The sequence below is a fragment of the Podarcis vaucheri genome (assembly GCF_965113315.1).
Source record: "Podarcis vaucheri genome assembly, chromosome: 9".
Taxonomy (NCBI): domain Eukaryota; kingdom Metazoa; phylum Chordata; class Lepidosauria; order Squamata; family Lacertidae; genus Podarcis; species Podarcis vaucheri.
Window position 1 is genome coordinate 77,920,766 of NC_138767.1, and position 26,860 is coordinate 77,947,625.

The 26,860-nt window shown below is 43.0% G+C and overlaps 1 protein-coding gene and 1 long non-coding RNA gene across 7 annotated transcripts in view; one reads left to right on the top strand and one right to left on the bottom strand.

Annotated features, from left to right (window-relative positions):
- Nucleotides 1–6,986: 6,986 nt before the first annotated feature.
- Nucleotides 6,987–26,860, bottom strand: part of RGS12 (regulator of G protein signaling 12) — an 87,062-nt gene continuing 67,188 nt past the window's right edge. For 2 of the 6 annotated variants that reach the window (XM_082238505.1, XM_082238506.1), the window contains exons 13-16: nucleotides 26,610–26,680; nucleotides 25,667–25,820; nucleotides 21,171–21,779; nucleotides 6,993–7,662 (exon numbers count right to left, since the gene is read on the bottom strand). In XM_082238505.1, the coding sequence (XP_082094631.1) occupies nucleotides 7,307–7,662; nucleotides 21,171–21,779; nucleotides 25,667–25,820; nucleotides 26,610–26,680 (1,190 nt within the window). In that variant the 3' untranslated portion in view covers nucleotides 6,993–7,306. The other 4 variants (XM_082238501.1, XM_082238502.1, XM_082238503.1 and 1 more) reach the window with 4 other exon arrangements.
- Nucleotides 9,825–13,489, top strand: LOC309541154. The gene is made up of 3 exons (XR_014223647.1): nucleotides 9,825–10,742; nucleotides 11,327–11,409; nucleotides 13,306–13,489. It is a non-coding gene; the product is annotated as an uncharacterized lncRNA (long non-coding RNA).

Genomic DNA, 26,860 nt, shown 5'->3' on the forward strand with positions numbered 1-26,860 from the left:
CTCAGCCCTGGCCTTTGTCTTTTCCTAACTCACTACCAGCAAGTTGAGGGAGGGTGGCCCACTCATGCCCACCCAGGCCCACCCATTTGCTTTCTGGCATGGAGCACTTCTTTTGTAACCTTATGGCCCCATTCTCAGAAGGCCATTACCATTACTTGTCTGGCTAGTTCAATAAGCCTTGCTTAGATTTTAACACTCGCTGGATCCAGGAATTAGAAGGGTCTCAACATACAACTTACTCCCTTGCCCCCCACAACTCATAACATTATTATTTAACTAGAAAGCACTCTGAAGGTATTTGAGCCATGCAGTTTGTGGGTGAATGGCCTCATAATCCCAATCCCCACCATGAATTGTTGAATTATTATTTTTTTAACCTCCTAATAATAAGTTTAGGCAGTGAGGTGACTCTATCCCAGGATGGCAAAGGCATATGGGCAATAGAGAAAGTTTCAGTAAGGTGCTTCATCTTTTCCATGTCCCGGTAAGAAAGGAACAAGAGGCCATTCTAGAATTGTAGCTTCACAGCAGGTTCCTGAAGATTCTGTATGAAGATACTAGAATTGGACATCTTCCCCTACAGTCCCTCTTGCACCTGTGCCTTAATTTGCTAGGACTTAGCTATCTGCAAAAGCACTGGCGTAGGGAGGGTAATGTCTGCAGGGTTGTGGATCAAACCTGAGTTTTCTCAAATAATTATCTATACACAGCTAGATTTCTGAGTGGAATTTTTGGTGTGTTTTTTTTTTTTGGAAAAAAATATATATTGTAAATGCACCCACTTTTGAAATTCTGCCAACCAAGTTGAAGGAGTTTAGAATAAACTCATTTGCACTTTATTCAGGGTTACATTTTTAGATGTACTAGAGTTTCTGCTTTTCCACCCACGTTGTTCATTAGCATATTAGACACCCCCACGACATGTTTCCAATAGGTTTATAGCTTTAAAAGCAAAGGAAGAAAGCTCTGACGATAGATTTGAGTAGGCGGCAGCCTCCTCTGCCGCCCTGGGGGAGTTCACATTTTAGTCGTAAATTAAATATCTCCCTTTCTACAGAGCTGTTGACCCCAATAGGTTGTTTTCAGCAAGATCAAACGGTAAGTCAAGTGAAAGGAGTCTGTAGCTGTTGCGTAGGGAAATTCCCCCTTTACGAAGGAGCCATCAGCTGAACACATAACTTGACAATCTGTAGGAGGTGAAGCCTGAAGGACACACAAGAGGCAGGCTATATTCCTGCCTTGATCCACATCAAGAATTTAGAATAGCTTCATATACTAGTGGTGATTATTTTTTGCAGGCACCACACACTAGAGATCCTGGTCGGGTTCAGCACAGATCCAGCTGCCCTCTGCAATACAAATGTAATTGTTTCATCCCTGTTGGTACATGAAAAGACTCAAATGCATATTCACCACATTTTTTATAAATGGGGTTTTGTAACCTATTTACAAAATTTCCAATGGAAAGTGACTTGCAAAACAAAGAAAGAAATCCCTAGCAGAGCAGAACAACTGACCATGTGGAAACATCCTCATAACCCCTTGAGAAAATCAGAAGCAGTGCTGGTGGAGGTAATGGACAACTGACTCTTCAAAGGAGGGGAATAGAGCCTTTTAGAGTATCCCAAGAGTTGTTCGTTTGAACTGCCCCACTATCAGACCCACATGTAGCATTTGCCTCAGTGTCACTTGATGAATGAAATCAAGAGAGGAAAGCTTATAGATGGTCCCAAGAAAAAAGGAGGTGAGTATCGGGGGGGTGGTGGGCAGATCCTCAAGCAGAAGGTCAACAGGACCAGACTGCTGCTGACACTACTGCAGACGGAAGAAAAGAGAGCCAAACCTCAAGGAAGCAGCTGTTAAAGTATTTTCCCTGTAGCCAATGTTTGTTCTTGACTACAGCTTGTGGTAAGGGACGCGGGTGGCGCTGTGGGCTAAAGCCTCAGCGCCTAGGGCTTGCCGATCGAAAGGTCGGCGGTTCGAATCCCCGCGGCGGGGTGCGCTCCCGCTGCTCGGTCCCAGCGCCTGCCAACCTAGCAGTTCGAAAGCACCCCCGGGTGCAAGTAGATAAATAGGTACCGCTTACCAGCGGGAAGGTAAACGGCGTTCCGTGTGCGGCTCTGGCTCGCCAGAGCAGCGTTGTCACGCTGGCCACGTGACCCGGAAGTGTCTCCGGACAGCGCTGGCCCCCGGCCAATAAATGTGAGATGGGCGCACAAACCCCAGAGTCTGGCAAGACTGGCCCGTTTGGGCAGGGGTACCTTTACCTTTACCTTTACAGCTTGTGGTGGGACGCGGGTGGCGCTGTGGGTTAAACCACAGAGCCTAGGACTTGCCGATCAGAAGGTCGGTGGTTCGAATCCCCACAATGGGGTGAGCTCCTGTTGCTCAGTCCCTGCTCCTGCCAAACTAGTAGTTCAAAAGCACATGAAAGTGGCGGGAAGGTAAACGACGTTTCCGTGCGCTGCTCTGGTTCACCAGAAGCAGCTTAGTCATGCTGGCCACATGACCCGGAAGCTGTACGCCGGCTCCCTCGGCCAGTAAAGCGAGATGAGCGCCGCAACCCCAGAGTCGGCCACGACTGGACCTAATGGTCAGGGGTCTCTTTACCTTTACAGCTTGTGGTTAGCAAGGAGAGAACTTGACCATGCCCAGGGGCAAAGCTAGGCTTTATTTCACCCGGGTCAAAGACCCTGTTTGGCACCCTCCACATGCATTTGCCTAAACACAGACACAGACTGGGAGTCTCAATGGCGCCCCTCTGGAGGCTTCACCCAGGGCGTGACTGGGGAAACACAGCCAGATTGGCGGGGTATAAATAAATAAATAATAATAATAATAATAATAATAATAATTATTATTATTATTATTATTACCTGGCTACCACCCACCCCCTTCTACAACTTGGCCATGCTAAACCAAAAGTTGGCTTATGACATTCTAAGCCAAATTTCGGACTGTTCCCCCCCAGCACTACAGGCTGCTGCAGCCCCCCTAAGGTGGGTCTGCTTCCTTCCTGCTGTCCTGCGTCGATGTGCAGGACTTGTCTAATGGGCAATATACTTTCTAATCCAGGAAAATCAGGATTTGAAGAGCTCACTAGCTTTTCCTGACCTATAATGTAAGCAAGTTGTTTTCATTTTGTCCCGCTTGTAAATACAGCATAGCTTGGGAGCTCAGTACTTAAAGGAATGTCTCTTTCCAAATGAATTTAGGGATGAGAGGAATCCTGTTATGTACTGAAGTTCTCACCCTGGGCCAGCAGGGGGATACTGTAGATCAGTGTTTTTCAACCACTGTTCCGCGGCACACTAGTGTGCCGCGAGATGTTGTCTGGTGTGCCGTGGGAAAAATGGAAAAATTCGAAAGATTTTTTAAAAAAATAATGTCACATTTTCACCCACTAGGCAGGCGCCGGACTGTGTCCACCCTATTTTCCATCCGTCCTGGGTGGGGATCAGATTGGATGGGATCGGATGAGAGTGGACAGGCGGTCTGCTCTCATCCGATTCCCCATAGAGAGCAGCGGGGCTCTGACATCTCCCTCTCCGCACACAGTGCGGAGACGGAGCTGTCATCCGCTGGCTCAGCGGGGATCAGCGGATCGATCCCCGCTGAGCAGAGAACGGTCCGCGACGTTTTTGTTTGCCATTAAAGAAAAAAATATTAAACCATGCTTGAATGTCGGAACTGGTTACTAAAATTTTTGAATCCACCACTGATGTTAAGTGTTTGTGTTTATTTGATTTGTGTTTATTTGATTCCTATTCAAGAGAATTACTTTATATATAGTCAATATAGGCACAGAGTTAAATTTTTTAACATTTTCTAATGGTGGTGTGCCTCGTGATTTTTTTCATGAAACAAGTGTGCCTTTGCCCAAAAAAGGTTGAAAAACACTGCTGTAGATAGTTCAGGTCCACATATGCAAATAAGGGATCGAAAGTGACGTTCAGTGATTGGATAGTTACAGAAAGTGTTACAATTGCATTGTAGTGGAGCTCTATATAAGCAGGCTGGCTGAACCCTTCAGTTCTGTTCTGTTCTGGCCTGTGAATAAACAAGAGCTGTTTGGAGAATCACTTTGTCGTCTGATATGTTCACCAACAACTTAACAAATCCACTGAAGACTAACAAGCGGATTTCTTTCAGTCCGTCCATTCAACCCCCATTGCGACAACTGCTCTGCCTGTGAAAACTATTTGCCTCAGTTTTATACAAAAAACCCGTTTTTTAAAAAAAGAAAAAACATGAACACATTATGAATCCAGAAACTGCTTTGTAATATGCATTATTTAAATATCCATTGATGTACACAGGTGCCTGTTCATTTTTCTTCTTTCTGAAGTGTTTGTTCCCAAAGGCAGCCTCTGTGCACCAAGACTGCATTCCTACCCACGGCCAATGAGAAATAAATCCCACTGCACTCTGTGAGGTTTACTCTTGAGTAAGTGGGATTAGAATTTCAGCCTTAATTTCCTTCCTATTGTAGATTTTAAAAACCAATGTAATGAATCACTCCTCATAGTTCTTTTCACATGGAAAGAACAGGAAAGACTGAAATATTTAATATTACTTTAATATCATAGAAGCAGATTACAAGATCATTCGTATATTACACTGTAGACTGATTCCTTAGCATCATTATAACAAGATGTTGTGCTCTTAATTAAGCTAAACTGAATTCTTGTTTTAAACACACAGCTGGATTAATTCCGAAGCTCAAATTGCATTTCTTATTTCTTACTTCAAACAAAACAAAATTAGTATTTGAAAATAACTAATTTATGTAAGTTGTAATAATATATCATTGTAAAGAAAAAAATGGACCATAATTTTTGGAAAGTGATGGACAATCTGATATTTAAATTATATATATTTCCCAATGACAGATTTTTACTACTCAAATTCCAGATGAAAATTTAAGATTGGTTCCAGAGGGCAAAATATTTGCAGTTCAATAGATCATTAATTAATTGAGATGAAAAAGCAGCTAACACACCAAAATAGTTTATTTCTTTTTCTTCCACTTAATTGCGTGACTCTCCAGATTCAGCAATATAGGACTGTTAGTCTGTATGTTTTTTGTTATGGAATGTGCTTTGCAAGTGTGGCAAGCTCACTCTTATGTTTAGCATCACCTGCTTCTGTTGAAAAACTGAGAGACTGCTTCCTATTGGCTCATTACAGCTGCACAGAGAGGCCCAAAGTGATCATACTGACACCAATGTTTTCCTTTATCCAATGTCCAGAAGAATACACTGATGTGGCAAGATCAACAGTGGCTATGCAACCCACACAACTGTATTCCCACCACCATGGGTCTGTTCTGACAGTTTCCTATAACATTTTCCAGTAAAATTTTCAGCTGAATTGTATAATGAAAGTGTTTCCATATTTACATATGATTCTCATGCTACATATACACACCTACCAAGTATAAGGAGACAACAACTGGTGATTTCACCTCAAACAGGGGCTCCTATATCCTACCACACCACCACAATGGGTGTACAGGCAGCAACCGTTTTAGACACGTCCAATATGTGCATGACTGCGCATGTGCGTATTGTGCCAAACCTGGAAATGACCCAAAAAGTCACATAAAGGGGCAAAACAGGGCTTGGGCAAAACGGGGTGTTTGCAGGCTTTTTCAATGGTGTCTCAAATACATGCAATTTCACTTTGAACATGTGGTGCCTGTGAACGTGACCCGTGTGTAAATTGGAAGTTGGCTGTACCTATCTCAGCTAGAAGAACGCATCTCCACAGTCTGCATTACTTTCTGCCCATTCTATGGAACCACAATGTTGTCATTGTTTGTCCTACTTAAGTGATTGTAGCCAGGAAAATGGGTCAGGATTTCACCAATCTTCTCTTTCCACTTCACTTTGGGAGCAACTCCTAAGGCCTTCTCTTCTACTGATAAAATTTCCAGTCCGGAGGTACAGAATTTCTCCATACTAGTTTCTGATGGCCTTCCATGTCCTTATACAGCACAGAGTAATTTCAGAACTATAAATCCTGGCATGGGGGCTTTGGCCTCACAGATGTTGCTGGACTCTGTAGCTCATCAGCCAGAGTCAGCATGGCCAATGGTCAGGGATGGTTGTAGCTCAACAACACTGAGAGACACGTGATCCCCATGCCCATCTTGGACTGCCTAGTTTGTATTAAAATTGTCTCCTTTGCCAGACTCAACTTGTAATGAACAATACTCTGTGGATTGAAAGTGGAGACAATATATATGCATTTTTCCATGTTTGTTTGTTATGTAGCGCAAAAAAGCTTTCGTAAGATAAGATATTGAACTAGGGCAGGAATAGATATCCTGGACTATTATATTCAATTTCCATGCTAGTGATCCTATGTACTTTTCATTTACTATACTTATTTCCCAGCATGGAAGTTGGTATTCAGCCCATGAAAGACTAGAGACTGGTTAAATGGATCTGCAGGTTTTAACAAAATGTAAATAGAATCAGCTGAGTGGGTGGGTAATAAGTATTAGGCTCACAGCAGACATCTCCCTCCTGCTGATTCTATTCACATTTAACATCAACAACAACAACAACACTTTAAACAACATACTGTATTTAACTTCACGTCTTGTTAGCCTTAAGAATTTTAAAGGTTTATATCTGAAAGGGAATAGCTAGAGAAGTTCAGGTAAGGGACCTTCAAGAAGTGTGATCTTTGTGAATGAGAATGGAAACTGACTTTATACACACTGACCAGACTATTATGCAGAACGACCTTCAGATATTGAACTTCTTCGAATTTTGCAATGCAACTCTCACCCCAAGAAATTACTAAAATGCATATTTTATGATAAAATACACTTATATGCGCTTACGTTTAGAGAATATTTATAAATGCATATTTTGTGATGGAGGTGCCATCTTCTTAAGGGGATGGGGAGGCCCAATGTGATGCCGCGTGACAGCTCACACGATGTCAGGGAGCAGAGCCCTCAAAAATACGGGGGGGGGGGGAGAGAGAACTGCCTCAGTCCCTCTGAGTTGGCATGCCTGTTTTATGAGAAGATACATTCAGAAATATGTATTTTAAAACATATTTATGTACTAATTTGTGTATGTTTTTCCAGTAAATTTTATAACAAGACTGTTGTTTTTTTGGTGGATTTTCTCAGATGCTGTCAACAAGTTTCGCTGTCTCAAAGGGAATTGTGCAGCTTGTGTTTATGTTCCAAAGGCAATAAATGTACTGGTGCTTGCAATGACCTTGAGAATTAAGTTTCTGGAGCCATGCATATTGCAATTCTGGAGCCATGCATATTGCAATTTCATACAAATGTTGCTTTACACTCCTCGTCCTTATTTTTCTCGCTCTTAGCAGCAATAAAAGATGGAAGATCTGATGTCCTGTAGACACCTGTTCGCATCCTCCCTCGGCAAGATTTTAACTCTGCAATGCAGCCTTCAAAACTCAGGTTTCCTTCGGATTCACTACAAGACCAGGCCAGACCATCTTCTGGAGCAACTCTGTCCACATCTATTACACAACTTACAGGGAGTTCATTTCTGAACATTTCCCCGCTAAATTCAGCAGCGATAAAGTCATGACTAGTTTTTTTAGAACTTTGTTCATAAAGGTTTCCTCCAGCTACTTGCACATCATTTTTCTTTCTGTGGCTCACACCTAGAAAAAAAGGGAAAGAGACAAAAAAGGGGATAATATTGATTATGCTTTGCTTTACACAAGTCAAATTTTACAGTCTATCACATTTCAACAGCTTGGATATTTTGCTATCCTATTTTTGTGGTGCAAAATACTAAAATTTTATATATCTTGAGCTGAGTCTGTAGAACTAACTTTGTGATTTTAATTGTAAATTTGTACATTGCTTTGCACATCTGTCACGGCAGAAAAAAGTAAGGAATATGTACAAAAATTGATAAAAATATAAATGCATTATTTACAAACTTCCAAATAATAGAATCACAGTAGGCCAGGATTCTCATTCGAAAACATGTGATTAGAATAATCAAACATAGCCATAAATGCAAATAATACAGTATAAGATCTTTGATAATCAAATCACCATTCCAGTTCCTTACGTATCATTGAAGATTTCTGAGAGTGAAGGCAATTAACAAAATGTGGGATATATCCAGCCTCATATAACCAACATGCTTAACTGTAATTATTGCATGGAGGGGTTAAGACCATAGTGTTTTCTGATTTTAAATCTCTGCTGGGGCTCTCTCACCAAAGAATACTTGCCCCAAACCTGGATCTAGTCATCCAGGGAATTCTCCTTTTTCATTTTATCATATCTACATTTTTCCTTTCTACCAAATACAACATTAACCGACACAAACGGACTTTTAAAAGCCAAGTCACCCTGTCAAGAAGGCTGCTCAGTATTAGCAGCTTAGTTTCAGGATAAATTTAAGCCAGAAAGGGCCCACAATTCCTTTCGTAAGTAATATATGGAACCCATTGCATGCTTACATGGGAGTAGATCCCACTGAACACTGTATGACTTGCAGTTACTTAATGTTTTTATGCCTCATGTCTTGACTTTTAAATTACTTCTGCATCTACAGCTGGTAAGGAATTGTTCTTTTGCAGGATATGCACAGTGTGACTGAAATAGCCTTGGGGACTCATGTCCTAGGGCCCTCCATTTTTGTCTGGGAATGCTTTCCCCATATAATGCAAAATAAGCACATAAGAGATGAGGCTACTCCTCCGCTTGCTTACAGGAGGTCTTGCTCAAGGCCATCTTCCGGTGGCACGATGGCACAGGTACAATCAGGCTGGGGGGAAATAACCCCTTCCCTTTTCTCTTTATTTTGGAAGGGGGTGGGAAAAGCTGCGTGGGAATGCCTCCAAGTTAAAAACTTTTAGAATAGAGTATTCTCCATTATGAGGGACGCTGGTGGCACTGTGGGTTAAACCACAGAGCCTAGGGCTTGCCAATCAGAAGGTCGGCGGTTCAAATCCCTGCCACGGGGTGAGCTCCCGTTGTTCGGTCCCTGCTCCTGCCAACCTAGCAGTTTGAAAGCATGTCAAAGTGCAAGTAGATAAATAGATACCGCTCCGGCGGGAAGGTAAACAGTGTTTCCGTGCGCTGCTCTGGTTCGCCAGAAGCGACTTAGTCATGCTGGGCACATGACCCAGAAGCTGTTCGCCAGCTCCCTCGGCCAATAAAGCTAGATGAGCAGCGCAACCCCAGAGTCGGCCACGACTGGACCTAATGGTCAGGCGTCCCTTTACCTTTACCTTTTTATTCTCCATTATACACCAATTACAGGCCAACCCCTTTCTCCAAATCCTGCCTTTTTCGTTGTTTAGTCATGTCCGACTCTTTGTGACCCCATTGACCAGAGCACGCCAGGCACTCCTGTCTTCCACTGCCTCCCGCAGTTTGGTCAAACTCATGCTGGCAGCTTCGAGAACACTATCCAGCCGTCTCATCCTCTGTCGTCCCCTTCTCCTTGTGCCCTCCATCTTTCCCAGCATCAGAGTCTTTTCCAGGGAGTCTTCTCTTCTCATGAGGTGGCCAAAGTATTGGAGCCTCAGCTTCAGGATCTGTCCTGCCTTAGCCCTACTGTCTTTGAACACAGACTTAGGCTCCACGCTGTGCCACAGCAAACTAGTAGGTTTCTTACTGACCGCAGCACGATTAGCGATAGCTCAGCAATGGAAGAACCAGACTGAAATACCCCTGAACACATGGCAGGGGTGAAACTAGCCTTGATTTCACCCCACATATTTGCATACACACACACACACACACACACACACACACAGGCAGGGAGCCTCAATGTTGCCCCTCTGGAGGTTTCACCTGAGAGGGAGCTTGGCTGGCCCCCCGTAGCTATGGCCTTGCATATGGGAAAATAATATCTGGGATACAGCAATGCCTGAGAGTCTTACCAGACACAGGAGGGCAATTAAAGGCATAACGAATAGAGACACCCTTCCACAAACATGGACCCCTTTCTTTAACTATGCTAATGACAACAGTCAAGAACTTCTTATACCAACTGCTCAATATTCTCAGTGGAGGGGTTATGTTAAGTAATAGGTTTGATTGCTGAATGTGTAAGTATATGTCTGGAGGCAATGGATAATGGTTACTGTATTTCCATTTGCAATGTGTAAAATACAAATTTGTTAAAAAGAAGAGATGGGGCTATGACTGACAGATCTCAGAGCTAGTTTTGACTTAGCATGGGCAAGGGAAGTTGTATTTTGAAAGTTTATTGCACACAAAAGTCAGGAAAAGATAAGATGTTGGATGAATACCAGGCCACAAATTTATTGGTTAGCAAAGGAACTGCAGCAAGCTCCTCATATTTAAACATTACAATGTTTAAATATGCAAAGCCCCATCCACCAGTCATGGCAGTTCTTCCTTTCTTCATGCCCTGTCAGACAACCTTAGTTCAGAGCCCCAGAGCAACCTCTAGTTCTGTTCCTGGCTCCCCATGGCCCCCACACCCAGGCAGGCTGTGGGGGTGGCCCATCATACACCCCTAAGCCAGTTAGTCTTCAATTATGAGATAGGCACGCAAGCAACCACAAGGCTTACATTCCCTCATCCTTTACTAGGCTGGTGGCTGATTATTTTTTCCTCTTCCAAGTCATCCAGTGGTATAGCAGAGGAACAGCACAGTTCTAGGATGTTTCTGAGCAGGACCAATGCTATCATCTGCTGGTACACCAGAGAAATTATTGGATTCTCCTTGATGCAGCAAATGAGTGAGGTGATGATGAAGCCTTCAAATTTGTTTATGACAGATTAGCATAAATTGGAGAATGAGGGAAATAACCAAGCAGAGGTTAGATTTCCTCTTCTTTGATGGGGTTCGTCGTTTACATGAGCAGGTTAAATGGTAACCCTTCTTTCCAAGATTATTTGCTTTTCTAATGAAGAGCTAAAGAAAGGCATGATCAAGTAGGTCACTTTCAGTTTGTTTCTAATTTTCCCACTCTACATTGTTGTATCAGTTTGTGATTTATTTATCTGTTTTTGTAAAAAATTCATCATTAATTTTTTTAGTGAAAATTTGTCTTCATATATTCAGTTTTGCCTATACACACGTTTTTCAAATCAATTTTTCTTATATAATGCATTTTTGTACGCCATTTCCACTAATAAATGCAAACTTTACCCTGATTTCTTAATTTTTGTGCACATTACTTGGCTGGGGAAATGCACTGCAAAATTCAGAGAAGTGCCCATTTTGAAGGGCGGCAGTGTTTTGTGTTCTGCATTGTTCTGGAAAATGCTGATCGGGTAGGTTTGCCTTTGAAGGTGAGGCTAATTGAATTTCTCTGCCTTCCCTAGCTAAAGGTTGTGTATCACTTGACTGAAGACCTTTTGTATAAGCCGGAATATATGCAGTCAGAAGTGGGGACAATTACTTCCAGGTAATTTACAATTGTAGCCATGCTATTTCCAATAAATTGGGTGATGTGCTTACGTTATGTGTTGATTTGTGCAGCTCACCTGTTGTCAACACAGACTGTACATTCATTGAATGCCGCATGTGAACTGCCACGTTCAGAGGTGAGCAGCATGGCTAAAAAGGAATGGGCCTTTTCGTTTTGCTGCTTTACAGAGGCTTTCCTGCCAATGAATCTTACACTTTTCCAGCACCAAAATCTTAGCTTTGGCCAGGCTTTCCCCCCCTTTCTCTTACACCACTGCCTTTTTAAAGTTGCTCTGCTATTTCAGCCATTTGTTGTTGTTCTTTATTTGATTTTTTAATATCACCCTTTATCGAAAGATCCCAAGGCAGTGTACAATATTAAGACCACATTTTATGCAGCATCAATAATAATAATAACAATAACAACAACAACAACAACAACCACAGACAGCATAATAATAAATTAATCTTAGTAACAGTTGCCCCTCTACCCCACCTACAGCTTTAACAAGCTATAGAATATTTATTGGCCAAAGACCTGGGTAAAGAGGAATATTTTCCAAGTGCTTAAAGGCATGTAATGATGGCACCAGGTGAGCTTCTCTGGAGAGAGCTTTCTACATTCAAACATGTGATAATCCTACCTGCAGTATTCTGAAATGATTCCCTCCCCCTACATTTGTAAATTCATCCTCATTTTCTCTCTTCCTAACAGCTTCATCAGTCTTCCTTGCTGGTTAGGACTTAACAGTGCAATCTTATATAATCCATATATTGTAAACTACCCTATGATTCTCAGATGGAGGGTGGTATAGAAATAATAATAATAATAATAATAATAATAATAATAATAATAATAATACAGTGGTGCCTCGCAAGACGAAATTAATTCGTTCCGCGAGTTTTTTCGTCTAGCGAATTTTTCGTCTTGCGAAGCACGGTGTCGGAAAAGTTTTGGAAAAGCTTCAAAAATCACCAAAGTCTTCAAAAACCTCAAAAAAGGCTACCACACCGCGTTCTATGAGTTGCTCCTCAAAGTCAAGTCGCAACTGTATTAACGGTGTTAAGAAACTGTATTAACGGTGTTAACAAACTTGCAAGACGTTTTCGTCTTGCGAAGCAAGCCCATAGGGAAATTTGTCTTGCGAAGCAGCTCAAAAACCGCAAAACCCTTTCGTCTAGTGAGTTTTTCGTTTTGCGAGGCATTCGTCTTGCGGGGCACGACTGTAATAATAATAATAATAATAATAATAATAATAATAATAATAATAATAATGCACATTTACTTAGAAGTAAGCTGCGTTGAGTTTAACAAGACTTACTCCCACTTAAGCGTGTACAGGATTGCAACCTCAATTAATTATTTTCTATAAATAGAAAATCAAAATGTCAATTCTTCAGCCTGAAGAGGCATGAAAGCCCCTGAACTTTCCAGGTGCAACACTCGCAAATGAAGTATTCCTAGAGGGGCTCTTTACCGACCTGCTCTGCCAGTCCTCCCTCCTTTATGCATGTCCATTGAGAAATGGATGATCCAGGAATTCCAGACTTCAACAGTAGGCTCAATAAACTTTTTGCCAGTCTGCAAGATAATTGGATGAACTTTCTGCACAAGAAGATATGAAAAGAAGACCCGGAGACACCTTGTGGGGAAAAGCTTCTTAACATCCACCTCTCAGTGTCATGCGGCTTGAGAGGACTGTGTAGGTCTGATTTTCTTGGGATTTGGAGGAATCACCCGTGCATTTACAGATGCAAAGATAGAACACAACTCCCAACTCCCACAGCTTGGACCCCATGCCTTGCTGCTTCAACAGCCCTGAGCTGACTGCGCAGTTCTCTACAGAACCAAAGTAACACCCTATTTAATCACATAGCACCCTGGTCTTTGCAGGAGAAGATGGTGAAGAGAGAAATAAGAAGCAGGAGCAGAGGATTGGGGTGGCTGCAAGAGGAGGTGGAGGTGACACAGGTAATCTTCTCTCAGCAAATAAATACAACCATCTACATCAACCTCTTCTGAACCACAGTATAATTTTCTTGTTTTCTTATATGCTTGTACTGCTGCAGTGTTCACAGATGCTTGGTTTCTTTGCAAGGGAAGAGGATAAAGAGAGACCAGGGGGAGAGGATCACGGTGGCTCTAAGGAGAGGTGGAGGCCACACAGGAAGCCTTTATTGCAGCTTATTATCCAAGGTACGACACTCATTTATTTAGTTAAGTTGTTAAGTATTTGCACAACTGCAGAGTTAGAAGTGCCCACTGATTTTTTGCAAAGGAGGACAGGGAGAAAACAAGAGCAGGTGGAGGAGGCATAATGGAGGAGGCATAATGTTTTTCCCATCAGAGAAGCCACTGTGACAAAAGAGACTCCTTCAGAACCAAGGTAAGATACTTTATCAGTTCCGTTGGGTGCCAGGTATTGGTAAAACTGCAACTCTTAAGTGTCCACATTATCTTTGCAAGAGAGGAGGATCGGGAGGAAACCAGAATAACTTCGCCATGCATCCCTGTGACCCCCTCTCCTAGTAGCCCTACCTGATGCAGTGGGCATCTGCCATTGCTGGAATAGTCATTCCAAGCTAAGCCCCTCTGTGTGAAGACATCCTATTTCTGTTGATGAAGTATAAGGCAGGCTTCTGTGGCAGTGAGACCCTGAGGCCATTTCAGCCTCATTGCCTTTTCCTCAGACACATTACACAGGTTGATTTAAATCAGAAAATAACTCACTGATGTGCCGAACTTTGGAAATCCCCCGTTGTGGCTGCAATTGCTGGGTGCTAACTTGTGACAGGATATTCTCAGTGGTGGCTCCCCATTTGTGGAATTGCCCTTGCTGGGGAGTTGTTTCTATCTTTCTCATTATCAATACTCAAGAGGCATTTTAAAAAGTCCCTGTTCACCCAGGCCAGGAGTCTGATGGCTGAAAGATACAGAACCCAGCAACCTTGGAATTATTAGGCTTGTGAGAGTATGTGACTGTTTTGACATGTTTCTTTAAATGCGTTTAATGTTTTTAGATGTTTGTAATTGTTTTGTATATATTTTAAATACTTTTTCATTTTTTAAACATGTATTCTTTTACCCTTTTTCTGTTTGTCAACCAGAGCTCTTTGGGGAGCAAAGGAGGTGCAGAAATAGAAATTAAAGGAATTAAAATACCCTTGCCATTGATGATCTTCCACCTCCCATTGTGTGTTGCCCCTCTTCCTGCTTCTCTCCCTGCATGTTTATGCTTCATTATTATTTCCTTTGTCATCCCAGGCAGGAGAATCTCAGCCTGTCCCTGTAGCTGTTCAGGGAACACACAGATAGAAGCATTATTTATTGGAAAACATACTTAGAGCTGTGCAGATGTGCAGGTGCACACTGAGAAGCAGCATCTAAAAATAAGGATTACTATGACCACATATCAGTGAAATGGTGGCTAAAACGTTCTTCCCACAGATTCACTGTAAGGCCAAGGATGAGGCAGAGGAGGAAGGTTTAGAAAAAAGTGCCAAATAGGTTTTGCAGGAAGGAAGCCACTCTTGCTGATATCAAGACTGTGCAGCTGGTGCTCATGAGATGATAGGCAGGAGGAAAACACAGTAACTAAAAAAGCCTGGCACAAATCTGCCCTGAGAAAGCCTGGAATAAAGGGCCAGAACTAGCAGTGGGATGAACATCATGTGCATCGTGAGAAAGCAAGAAAGTGTGTGGAACAGGTCTCGGTGTTTCGATTTCTGGGAATGGAGTTGAGAGATGACCTAACCTGGGGAGAAAACAGCAAAGACCTGATGAAGAGAGCACAGCAGAGGTTATATTTTCTGAGAATCCTCCGGAAAAATAATCTCTCAAAGGACCTTCTGATGGCAGTTTACCATTGTACCGTGGAGAGTGTATTAACTTATGGTCTCTGTGACTGGTTTGGGAGCTGCACGGTCAGGGGGAAAACAATGCTGTCCAGGGTTGTAAAGACTGCAGAGAGAATAATTGGGTGCACTCTTCTCACCTTGGATCAAATCTATGCTTCCAAGTGCCATAAGAAAACTGCAGAGATAGTGCAGGATAGTGCGCACCCCGGAAATGATCTCTTTCAGCTTCTGCCTTCTGGAAGAAGGTGCAGAGTTATAAAGACTAGGACTAGCCGCCTGAGAAACAGTTTCTATCCAAATGCGATTTTGGTTTTAAACGCAGTGTAAGGTAGTCTCTATAGTATATTGTATTCCGTTATGGGGTATCAGAATTTTTAAGGGGCTAACCAGGTTGGGATAGCAGGCTTGTTGGTTTTTGAATGTCTGCTGTAGATTTTTTTCAATTTTGTTGTTCTATATAGGATAATGACAATAAAGATTATCGTATCATACCAGTAAAACACAACACACCCCTCCCAAGTGAATCAAGCCTAACTCTTGTAATCCTGAACCCTTTTCAATCTCTCACTCTCTCCCCTCCTAGCTTGCTTTGAGGGACTATCATTGGGAAGGAAAAAGGGGAGAAGAATTTGCATGTTTCTTGGCAGCATCAGCCCACTGGAGACTACAAAGAAGATGAAGATGCATTGGCTAAAGTTCAGGAGGGGGGCGACTAGTAGGATTTGCCTTTCCATTGTTTTCTGCTTTGTTTTTTATTCATGCTCACTATAGTATCTGCTCTGAGTATCTGCCTGAACAAATTCAGATCTGGCTGTCAGGTGGGCTTCTGTCCTGTACCATCTGACTCTTCATCCTGCAGACAGATGCTGCTGCAGCTTCTCAGTCTGAATTTTGCTGCTCTGGGCCAGTCTCATACTCAGCTGTTCCTGTTCAAAGAGGACTGAGGGTCATCCTTTACTTCATCCACCCACTTCAAGGACAACTGAATAAAAAAATAGGTCAGCTAAACCTTTTGCGTCAGTTAAGTTATTAAACCTAGATCAAGAAATACTGCCACAATTGTGGCAGATTCAGAGATGGACACGACCTGCTCCTGGACGCTATTGTTACACCCATTTTTCCCAGGCCCAGAGTGTGAGTATTGCTTCAAAGGTTTCTGGTTTTTAGAGAGATCCGGAAAAGCTAAAAGGATCACATTCCCCTTGTTTGTCTCCTGTTGTAGCCTGTTTACCAGAGTGATTAGATCTGGAATGGATCAGGACAACTTGTTTCCTCTAATTCCCCAGACCCACAGGGGGCGCTGTGGTCTAAACCACAGAGCCTAGGGCTTGCCGATCAGAAGGTCGGTGGTTCGAATCCCCGCGACGGGGTGAGCTCCCGTTGCTCAGTCCCAGCTCCTGCCAACCTAGCAGTTCGAAAGCATGTCAAAGTGCAAGTAGATAAATAGGTACCGCTCCGGTGGGAAGGCAAATGGCATTTCCGTGCACTGCTCTGGTTTTGCCAGAAGCGGCTTAGTCCTGCTGGCCACATGACCCAGAAAAACTGTCTGCACAGTGGACAAACGCCGGTTCCCTCGGCCTGTAAAGCGGGATGAGCGCCGCAACCCCAGAGTAGTTTGCAACTGGACTTAACTGTCAGGGGTCCTTTACCTTTTTTATAGGGACTGGAGAAATCTCTCAGCAACCCCCCCCCTCAAACGGGGCCTTTGATCTTCCTCATTTATAACAGATTGAAATATAGGATCTCTTAATGAAGAAGAAGAAGAGTTTGGATTTGATATCCCGCCTTTCACTCCCTTTAAGGAGTCTCAAAGCGGCTAACAATCTCCTTTCCCTTCCTCCCCCACAACAAACACTCTGTGAGGTGAGTGGGGCTGAGAGACTTCAGAGAAGTGTGTCTGGCCCAAGGTCACCCAGCAGCTGCATGTGGAGGAGCGGAGACGCGAACCCGGTTCCCCAGATTACGAGACTACCGCTCTTAACCACTACACCACACTGGCTCTCCAGTGGGGTTCTTATTTTCAGATAAACCAATGTCCTCAATTCTTTCACTTTGGTAGAACCAGCCAAGGTGGGGGCATTATATAATTCTGCCCCAGTTTTATCTCAGCCACCTTCCAGATAGATATATGTCCCAGCAGAAATTATTTGAAGCTACTTCTACCAGGTGGTGAACAAATTCACACTTTTGCCTTGTGAATCAAAAGTTGAAACTGAATATAGAACAGCCAAGCTGTCAAGTGCAGATGGCATAGTTATGAAGCCTCTGCTGTTAGTCAGGTCATACTACCCAAATGTTTCACGACCACCTCCACAAGCATCTCTTTTATAGAGGCTTGATAAAAAAAAGGTTTCCAGAACAAAGAAATAAAAGGGCAATCTGAGAGCAACAATGAAGCCGTGTGGCATTATACTTCAAGAATGGGAACTACTGGCACATGATAAAGCAACAACAACTGCAAGTCATCTATGTTGGAACAGAGATATCAGAGGTACTAGTGTGAAAGTGCCTGCAATCGAAATCTTTTCAAGAGCAGCTTCAGGACAATTTGAGCTGGAGTCCAATACCTGGGGGGCCACAGACTCCCCTGCCCCTGTTATAAAGTAAAGTAAACCACAGAGCCTAGGGGCTTGCCAATCAGGTTGGCGGTTCGAATCCCTGCAATGGGGTGAGCTCCCATTGTTTGGTCCCTGCTCCTGCCCACCTAGCAGCTCGAAAGCACGTCAAAGTGCAAGTAGATAAATAGGTACCGCTCCGGTAGGAAGGTAAACAACGTTTTCGTGCGCTGCTCTGGTTCCCCAGAAGCGGCTTAGTCCTGCTGGCCACATGACCCGGAAGCTGTACGCCGGCTCCCTTGGCCAATAAAGCGAGATGAGCGCCGCAACCCCAGAGTCGGCCACGACTGGACCTAATGGTCAGGAGTACCTTTACCTAACGTGTATGCCAAGGCAGTCTGCTTGTTAGTAAGGAGCTTTAATAAGTGCTTTCTCTCATACCACCCCAATCCTTCATTGTGTACAGCTGGGGAGATTCTCTTGGTTGTGCTGCACTTTGGAGAAGTACATTTGGCAGTAACCAGAAAGAGTAACAGCCGTTAGACAGTGGAAGGACGTTCCTTGGGGGTTTTTAAGCAGAGGTTGGATGTCCAACTGTTATGCATGATCTAGTTGAGATGCCTGCAGTGCAGGGGGTTGGACTAGATGACCCTTGGGGTCCCTTCCAACTCTATGATTCTAGGAGGCCCTTCGCTGTGGCATTACCAACTCCCCCTTTAGCTAAGTGTTTTAGCACCTCTTGAAAATATGCTTATGCTCAAGGCTTTTGCTGGGATCATAACATTATGTTTTAATTTGCCCTGAATCACAATTTATTATTTAATTTGTGCTTTAATGTATAGATGTTTTGTACACTGCCTTGGCGTATGTGAAAGGCAAAATAAATAAAGGCTTAAATAAGCAAATAAATAGGGATGTTGGGAGACATGGACAACACCATTTATAAATGCAAATATAACAGAACAAATTCTTTCAACATTTTGCAAGTATACAATTTTGCATGTTTTATAAAAGAGTTTAATACGAGTCAATGGTACAAGAGACTTGAAGGAGTCTCACAGAAGAGATAAAAAGGGGAAAGAAATTTGCAAGCACTAAATGGATAATGAGGTTTTCAGGACTTGTTATAGAATGCAATATACCCTATTTTTTGCTCTATAAGACTCACTTTTTCCTTCCTAAAAAGTAAGGGGAAATGTGTGTGCATCTTATGGAGTGAATGCAGGCTGCACAGCTATCCCAGAAGCCAGAACAGCAAGAGGGATCGCTGCTTTCTCTGCTCAGCGATCCCTCTTGTTGTTCTGGCTTCTGAGATTCAGAATATTTTTTTTTCTTGTTTTCCTCCTCCAAAAACTAGGTGCGTCTTATGGTCTGGTGCGTCTTATGGAGCGAAAAATACGGTACATGGGCCCTGGTCAAGCTATCTGTGAGAGCTCAGATTGCATTGCCTCCATGGAAATAAATTGAGAAGCTACTTTGAAGAGGGTAGTTCCCCACTGATTTTCGGTATGTCTCCCAATTGCATTTAGATCTGCTTCTGCACATTAAATACTTTTGAATAAGAAAAAAATGAATTAACGAAGAACAGAGTTTATTACTCTTTGTAGTGGTGGGAACTCAGATACAAAATATATGCAGAAACTACATTAAGGCAGCTACAGAATAAAAGAAGATAGAAACAACAAAAGCTGCAGCTCACGGGAAGGTATGGCATGCACTAAATACAGGTCAGTTTGAAGATTTGAAAATATTCACATATGAACTCCAGTTTAAAAATAAGACAGTCTTAGTTTGTAAACTCCCCTTTTAAAACACACATGCTCTAACTATAGATATACACAAATGTACACAACCAGGCCACAAAATACACTTCATGTATTATCATTTGGACATAGCCAATTACAAGGTCATTTGATGTTTAATTTCAATAATTTTTATGGTAGCATATATAAAAACACTGTGAAAGACATAAACCTTTTCTGATTTTTCAGAGTAGCAAGACAGAAGAGTTTGGCTGTCATTTGTTAGCACGTGACAATTAGGCATGTGAAAATCACTAAATAAGTACAGGTAAGAAACAAGAAATAAGCAGTCAAACCGAATGTGTTTGCATTCTACAAGTCATGATTCTACTTGGTATTGGATTTATGAAGATAAATACAGTCAGTTGCATCAGAGGTGGTGATCCCAGCCCTTGGGCCCATGTGCAATGGAGACAGCAGGAAGCAGTGTAGGCAGATTACTTTCTCCCCTGCCCAGCACCACATTCTTACCAGGCATATGGCAATTACTGAATTTCTGTGCCTTCCAGCAGATAATCCAGCTGCCCATACTGATATCTGCCTGCTGCTCAGAGTGTGCAGAGGGGTGGACTCTTTGGGGAGGGGGGATGGATCTTCTCCCAGAGGTAGGTGTTATATATCTGGGATGGGGAGACATATCCATCCAGGCCTCCCTTTCTGGCCACCCCCAGTCTCCCCCTCCTCCGCACCCTTCCCCAGCCCTACACTTTGCACCTTCTTTGAATGTTCTTGTCTGGCTGCTTTGTGTCCTTGAATTCTGATAATGCTTCTTGGCTGCCTAGATGGAGGGTGGAGATGTGTGTATGTGTAAAACCAGCCTCTTGGTAAAATTTACACTAGCTGCTCTGCCCACTTTGCCTCTGGCCCTGCCCACCACTGGCATGAGCAACCTCAAGGGTGGTCCAGGAGGAACATGTTACATGTGATCCTCATCTGGTATTTGCATGTGTCTTTAGAGATGAGTATCTATAAAAAGTTGTCTGCATGTGCTTCGCGAGGACGTGCCCAGGACTTCCAGCAGAAATGTGGGAACCAGGCTGCACTTTCCCTTTCCTCTTCAAGCCTTTATAATGGTATACAGCACAAAGAGGAAACGACAGCAAATAATGCATGCATATGCGTGAAAAGTGTCTTGGAGGTTTAAATGGAAAAACTATGTTTTGCAAGGCTCTTCCAAACAAAAATGTATTTATTTCCAACATGCAAAATGGCCGTTGAGGCTTTTTATGAGTGCACAGCCAAACAAGTGATGCCACATCTGTTCTCAATTTGGAGTTTGTGTACTTAAAGCAGCCTGTAGCTCAGGCTGGCTGGTCTGGAACTTGCAGCTGTCCGCAGTGTGGACAGGAAGGGGCCAAAGTGGGATGTAGACAAGGGTCACAGAGGCCAAATTGTGTGCTACCCCTCAGAACTACGGTCTGTACATGCCCTAAAGACAGGCTTCGGTTGCACTTTTCTGCATGTTGTAAACAGATGCAACAAGTGCTGAAACAAATGTAATGGGGAATCATTTCTTATTAAAGACATTTAAAATCTGGAAATACCTGATTTGGATTTCTCATGGGTAGTTTTTTCCTGATTATCTGTTAGTGACACGGGAGGTGGATACTTGGCTCCTGCAAGAGTGTTTTTGTCTGAAGAAGAGGGTGGAGATGGCAGCAACGTACTGTTAGGGCTGTTAATGTCTCCCTCAGCCACCAGAGTCAAGTCTGCTACGTTCTCATCCTCAACAGTTTGTATGCTTTCAGCCTGCAGTTCTTTTGATTGCCTTTTCCATATGGTGGCATCCTGCGAAAGCGGAATCGGAGACAGTGGGGCACCAAAAGGGACACTGCAAGTCTTCTGGCTGCTGCAAGTTGCCAGCACAGCTGGTTTTTGCTTGCTTCCAGAATAAGCCATTTTGACTGCGGAGCTTTCACTACTGTTTTTCATGACGTCCACTTTGCCACTTAACTGTATGCATTTGTCCTTGACATCAGGATGTGCAATTCTCTTGTTGCAGCCTTTAGACCCTTCGGGTGTAGATGAAGAAGGCCTAGTCCCACAGGAAGGCAAGTGAAGAAACTCAGGCAGAACCAAGTCTTCTTTTCTCAGCAGCCCTCGCTGGTCATCTGCTCTGTTACTTTGCACTTTTGATATAAGTTCAAAAAACTCTATTGCAAGAAACCCAGAATAGACCCATTAGTCAATACCGCAAAATTTCATGACACCACACAATCAATTTTTTTCTTAACTAGACACATTTGATTCACCCACCATTTACCAACAACACTGAAAAAACAACAAAATCTAAAACATCTGCCCACTTTCTGAGCTGAAACTCCTATAACATTATAAATAAAACTAAAGTTTACAAGTAACATTGAAAGACAATAGTAATCCTAAATCTCTGATGATTTTAATAGGTGCATGTAGTAGCATATTTTTTTCTGGTACCAGTTTTTCATATTATACCTGCCACTTGTAATATTTCATATGAAAGATGCCATTTCACCCTGCTTGAGAAAGAATGAGGATTGCTTTTCTCCACTGGTTACAGGGGAAAAAACATATCCACTTGCTGAATCTGAACACAAATAGGGGAAAAAATGTGAAGAAAAAATGCACAGTGTGACACATAGGCATTTCATGTGAATACCAATTCTAACTGCAGTAGGAGATGGATAGAAAGTTATAGCCTCATCTGCCCAGGACCCAGGCAGGTTTCACAAATGAGCAGCACTCTCTGGAATCCAGAAACCACTTCCCCATGCCAAAAGCAGACCTCTGAATCTGCCCATTGTTGCCTCATGCAACTGGCATTCACAAACTAGCAGTTGCATGTACATAAGGCATCGCCCATAGCCCCACCAGGCATGCTGCTGCAAAAAAGAACCAGGCATTTTTAAGCCAGGACCAGGCATCTTTATTGCATGTAGGAGATGGTATGCGTGAGCACCCCTTGGGTCACCGTGAAGCAGGTGTGATCCTTTAAGTGAGTGCATGCAAAAAAGAGAGAGAAACATTCAGTGTGCACATCAAGCTCATGTGCTAAAAACACTTGCGGAGGCATGAAGGATGTGCTGCCATCTTTGCTGACACATTCTCCACCTTCCTCTGCCTTCCCCCCAATTGCCTAGGGCAGGGGAAATGAGAGGTAAGGAATCCAGCTCCTCAGCAGAGGAGGGAACAGGGCCCACATATGCCAACACACCTAGCAGAAATGCTATGCTAATTATGTCCATTTCCATCAGGAACAGGCTTTCCTGCCAGGCACACTGGGGCATAAACAGCTTTGTTCATAGTCTGCTTGAGCCGGCTACAAGCAGGGTCCTGCCTGGCAACTAATGGGGGCCCTTACGGAACTGAAATATTCCTAGTTGCAGATGATGATATGTCACTATATTTTAGCACAGAATTCTATGCTCAGTTTTCATCATCTAGGAGACCTTAGGATTTGAAACGTCTGCTTTGCCAGTAACATCACACTGGTATCTGGGTTATGTTGGACACACTGGCATAATGTAATGCTCTATGTCTATGCGGCCATCACATTTTCTCAGTGAGGAATAGGCTTAGATTGAAACCGGACTCCAAGGTTTGTTCTTGGTTTGCTAATTATTTTGTACATTTAAGGGAAAGCAAACTACAGTTCTGGTTTGGATGACACAGGAAACCTTGGTTTGTTGCGCCTGTTCATGCTAGGAGAGGAGCAAAGTGGGTATAGTAGAGCCGCACGCACCCACACTGTGATAATGTTAACAGGCCAGGTTCACACAAGAGATATTACAGAGTCAAGGGGCTATTACTTTCCAGCCATTTCCAAAAACAACTAGGGATGAAAAAAAGCTAGTTTAGATCAGGTTGGGCTTTACAACTTTTATACTAGTCAGTCAAAAAAACAATTATGTGCAGTTCTTTTAATGTTCAATCTCATTCTTGGTGGATTACAAATGTGAACCCAATTACAGAACACTCACAGCAGCATTTAAACCCCTGACAAAGTGCCGTAACTCAAACGGCATGGCATGGGGCTTTAGGTCTTTAGGCCTCAAGTTGTGGGTGCTTAGTGCTCTTGATCAGTTAGTGACATGGCAATTATACAGAAAAGAGATTTTGCACAAAAAGGAACACTTTGCACGGTTTCACCGCAGAATATATATGGGAAGAACAGATTGCTAACATTTCTCTTTTCAGAATGGGCAGTGCGGAGCACCCAGGTAAGCAAACAATATCATACTTCCAAGTATGAATGCTTCAAATTCCTTCCATGTCCTTCCCTCTGCCTTTGGTATTGTCCACTGGGTACTGGCTAAATTGTATTGACTAGCCATTCCTTCCTCCTTCAACACTGCCTTTCACACTGGGTAAAGCATGCACTGTGCAGAAAGGGTAGGAAGAGCTGGCAGCCATTCTGCAAGCAGGTAAGTGCTCTGTTGGTGGAATGCTGATCAAACATTTTCAGGAGCACAAATAAACCACACAGAACAGAACAAGCAGTCACTGTAATGAGTTTCATTGCAACTCCTTATGGGAAGGGATAAATATTGGCTCATTTACTACAGTCTCTCCCCTAAGGGGTGCGGGAGGCTGAGAGATGGGCATCTCGGTCCAGGGACTATGTGGATACTGCTGCTGACCATTGCTCATCACTGTTCCTGTGTTGCTCTTGGTTCTGAACAGGTAGATGTTCAACAGTTGCAGAAGCAAGGATGGTTCTTATTCCTAATGCTAAGTGTGGTTCCCACTGTGGTTCTAGCTGTTTATTTATTTATAAAAAATTTTGTAGACTATCCCAGCTCCCAAATTTTACAAAATTAAAAATAATACTGTTCCTCTGTGCGGTTGCTAAGCTTTATGTTCCAGTTGGGATCCTGCATCTTTGCAAGCTATTTCAAGGATGCTGTTGCATCAGTGAAGGAGGGTGAACAAGCCATGGAGTGAATGATGCCTGCTAACTGCTGTCTGTCATTGAACTTTCAAAGGCATGTGACTCCTGCCAGGGCAAGAAAGTTGGCAACCCCCACCATGTGTCTACCTTTCAAAACCTATCCATTATTGTTAGGGCACTATCCTGTAAGCACTGCCTATCAGGCAAATGACAACAGGCTGGTGCAGTGCTCCTCTGATTCTCAGAGCCTATGTACTCCCTCATTGTGCCTCTGTGGGGGGTAATCTACACTTTTCCGGTGGGAGATCACATTTAGGATGCAAACTGGGCATCTACTGTGCTGTTCGCTTGGGCTAGGCCTGCCCCCCTGGTGTGCCATGGCTGGGACTATGGACTGCTGGCTGTGGAAAGGCAAATGCCTTATGATGTGTCCTTCTGCCTGTCGTGGCTAAATGGCCAGAGAGCTGCTCTGTGTGCTGTGCCAGTTCTGTGTGCTGCCTCTTTTCTCTCTGATATGCGGGCTGCTGACAAGGCATGCAAATGGTGAAACATAGCAGGACTCAAACCTGCCCAAACCTTTTCCCATCTCAGAGCTCTGTGCAACCATGGCTTGTTGCTTGTCCTGGTTCCTCCATCTGCAGCACTGGCAAAAGGATGGTGGGTTTTTTAAACACAGCTTTGCTCCATCAGCAAGTGGCTCCTTTCCCTCAGGAACTCTGGATGTTTATTATTCAGACCCCTTCTCCCAAGAGCGTAGGCTGGGGTGGGGTAATCTCATGGAAAGTTCCCACATCCCTTTGCTCCGCCCCCTGCACTGCTAATGTGGGGGCATTGTGGCCATGCTGTTCTGTGATTTGTGAGCGCTGGTAATGTTGCCATAGATACTACTGGGCGAGTGGGTGGCACTATTTCTATGTTCTCCTTTAGTTAGTACTGCTGTTTTCAATTTGGCTGCTGGGAGCGCATTCCTTCACATGCGTTCCAGAAGCCTTTGCCTACAATTAAAGGTAATTCTAGAGTAGGTTAGATTAATTTATTAGTAACATCACCACACTGCTGAAATTTATAATACAACCTGTTTTCTTCAATTATAAAATGAACTAATACCACTGTTTACAAATGTTTGGTTTAAAAACTAATACTACTGCATATACTAAAAAAGTGACATACCCTCTGCTTCGTCCAAATTAATTTTCTGACTTTTTATTTTCCCCGTCTGTGCAATACATTCTTCTCTGTTTGCTAGATGGACATCCCTAGAGCTTTTTCCACTTTCTCCTTTTATTTTAATAGAATTAGACTTTCCTAGAGTTCTTCCCTCTCCCTGTATTAGAAGGAAAGTTAAAGGGCTACTTACTTTTACATAATACTACAAAACGGATGCAATAAATTGTCGATAAATAACAATTATTTTGTGCACAGAGTTGTGATTAAACATAATACAAGCATTTTCAGTAAACCACAAACAGAAAGAGAAGAGAAAAAAGAATTACATCTACATACAAAAAAAGCAACATGCTCATTTTGAACTGTAGAGTTTATGTCTGTCTTTGGACCAAACTCCATTTTATTATATATAGTTGCATGTAACTTTCACCCAGCAACGTCTCTCTTTGCCCCCATGAAAATCTGTGGAGACTGTGACTTTGAGCAGAGCACTGGCTGGGGTGTGTGGGAGGAGAGTTGCTTTAACCCTTTCTTTCGTAGTTATTTTCCAGCTCTCTGTGGGGAAGAGCAGCCAGGGATGATTTGAGTGGGAAAACAGTTCAAGGTGACAGGGATAAGCATTCTCATCAGCTTGTGATGTTTCACTCACAATTGCAGCCCCCTTTAGATGCTTTGCATGGGGGAAAATGTGGGGAGGTACATGTAACTGCATATAGCATGTGTTTTGGTCTTCAAGGACAGAGAACAGAAGACAGGGGCATGCACTGGTGAAAGCAACAAAACAAAGCCCTTACATACGTGAAAGGCAAGACATAATCAGCCGAAACAAACACTAAGCAAATGCCATTAAACATTTGGGACATTCTTTTCATCCACAATTTCCAATCTGGGAAATAAATCAAAACCTGGGAATAATTGAAGTGACAAATAATTTCAAGGAACTTACTGTAGGTGCTTGATATCTTGCATTAGGAGTTATAGCTGTGCTGTGTTTTAATGGTGGCCCCTTTCCCTGGTCTGTGAATGATAGAGATTTTAAAAATAATAATTACAAAACCTGGGTTTTTTTTCCTGTAACAAACGTATTTAAATCATACTAGTTTATGACCAAGAATTTGGGGAGAGAAAAGTTTACTGGATTTTACCATTTTCTGGAGGATATCCCCAGTGACTTTCATGACTGCTATTTCAGTGGCC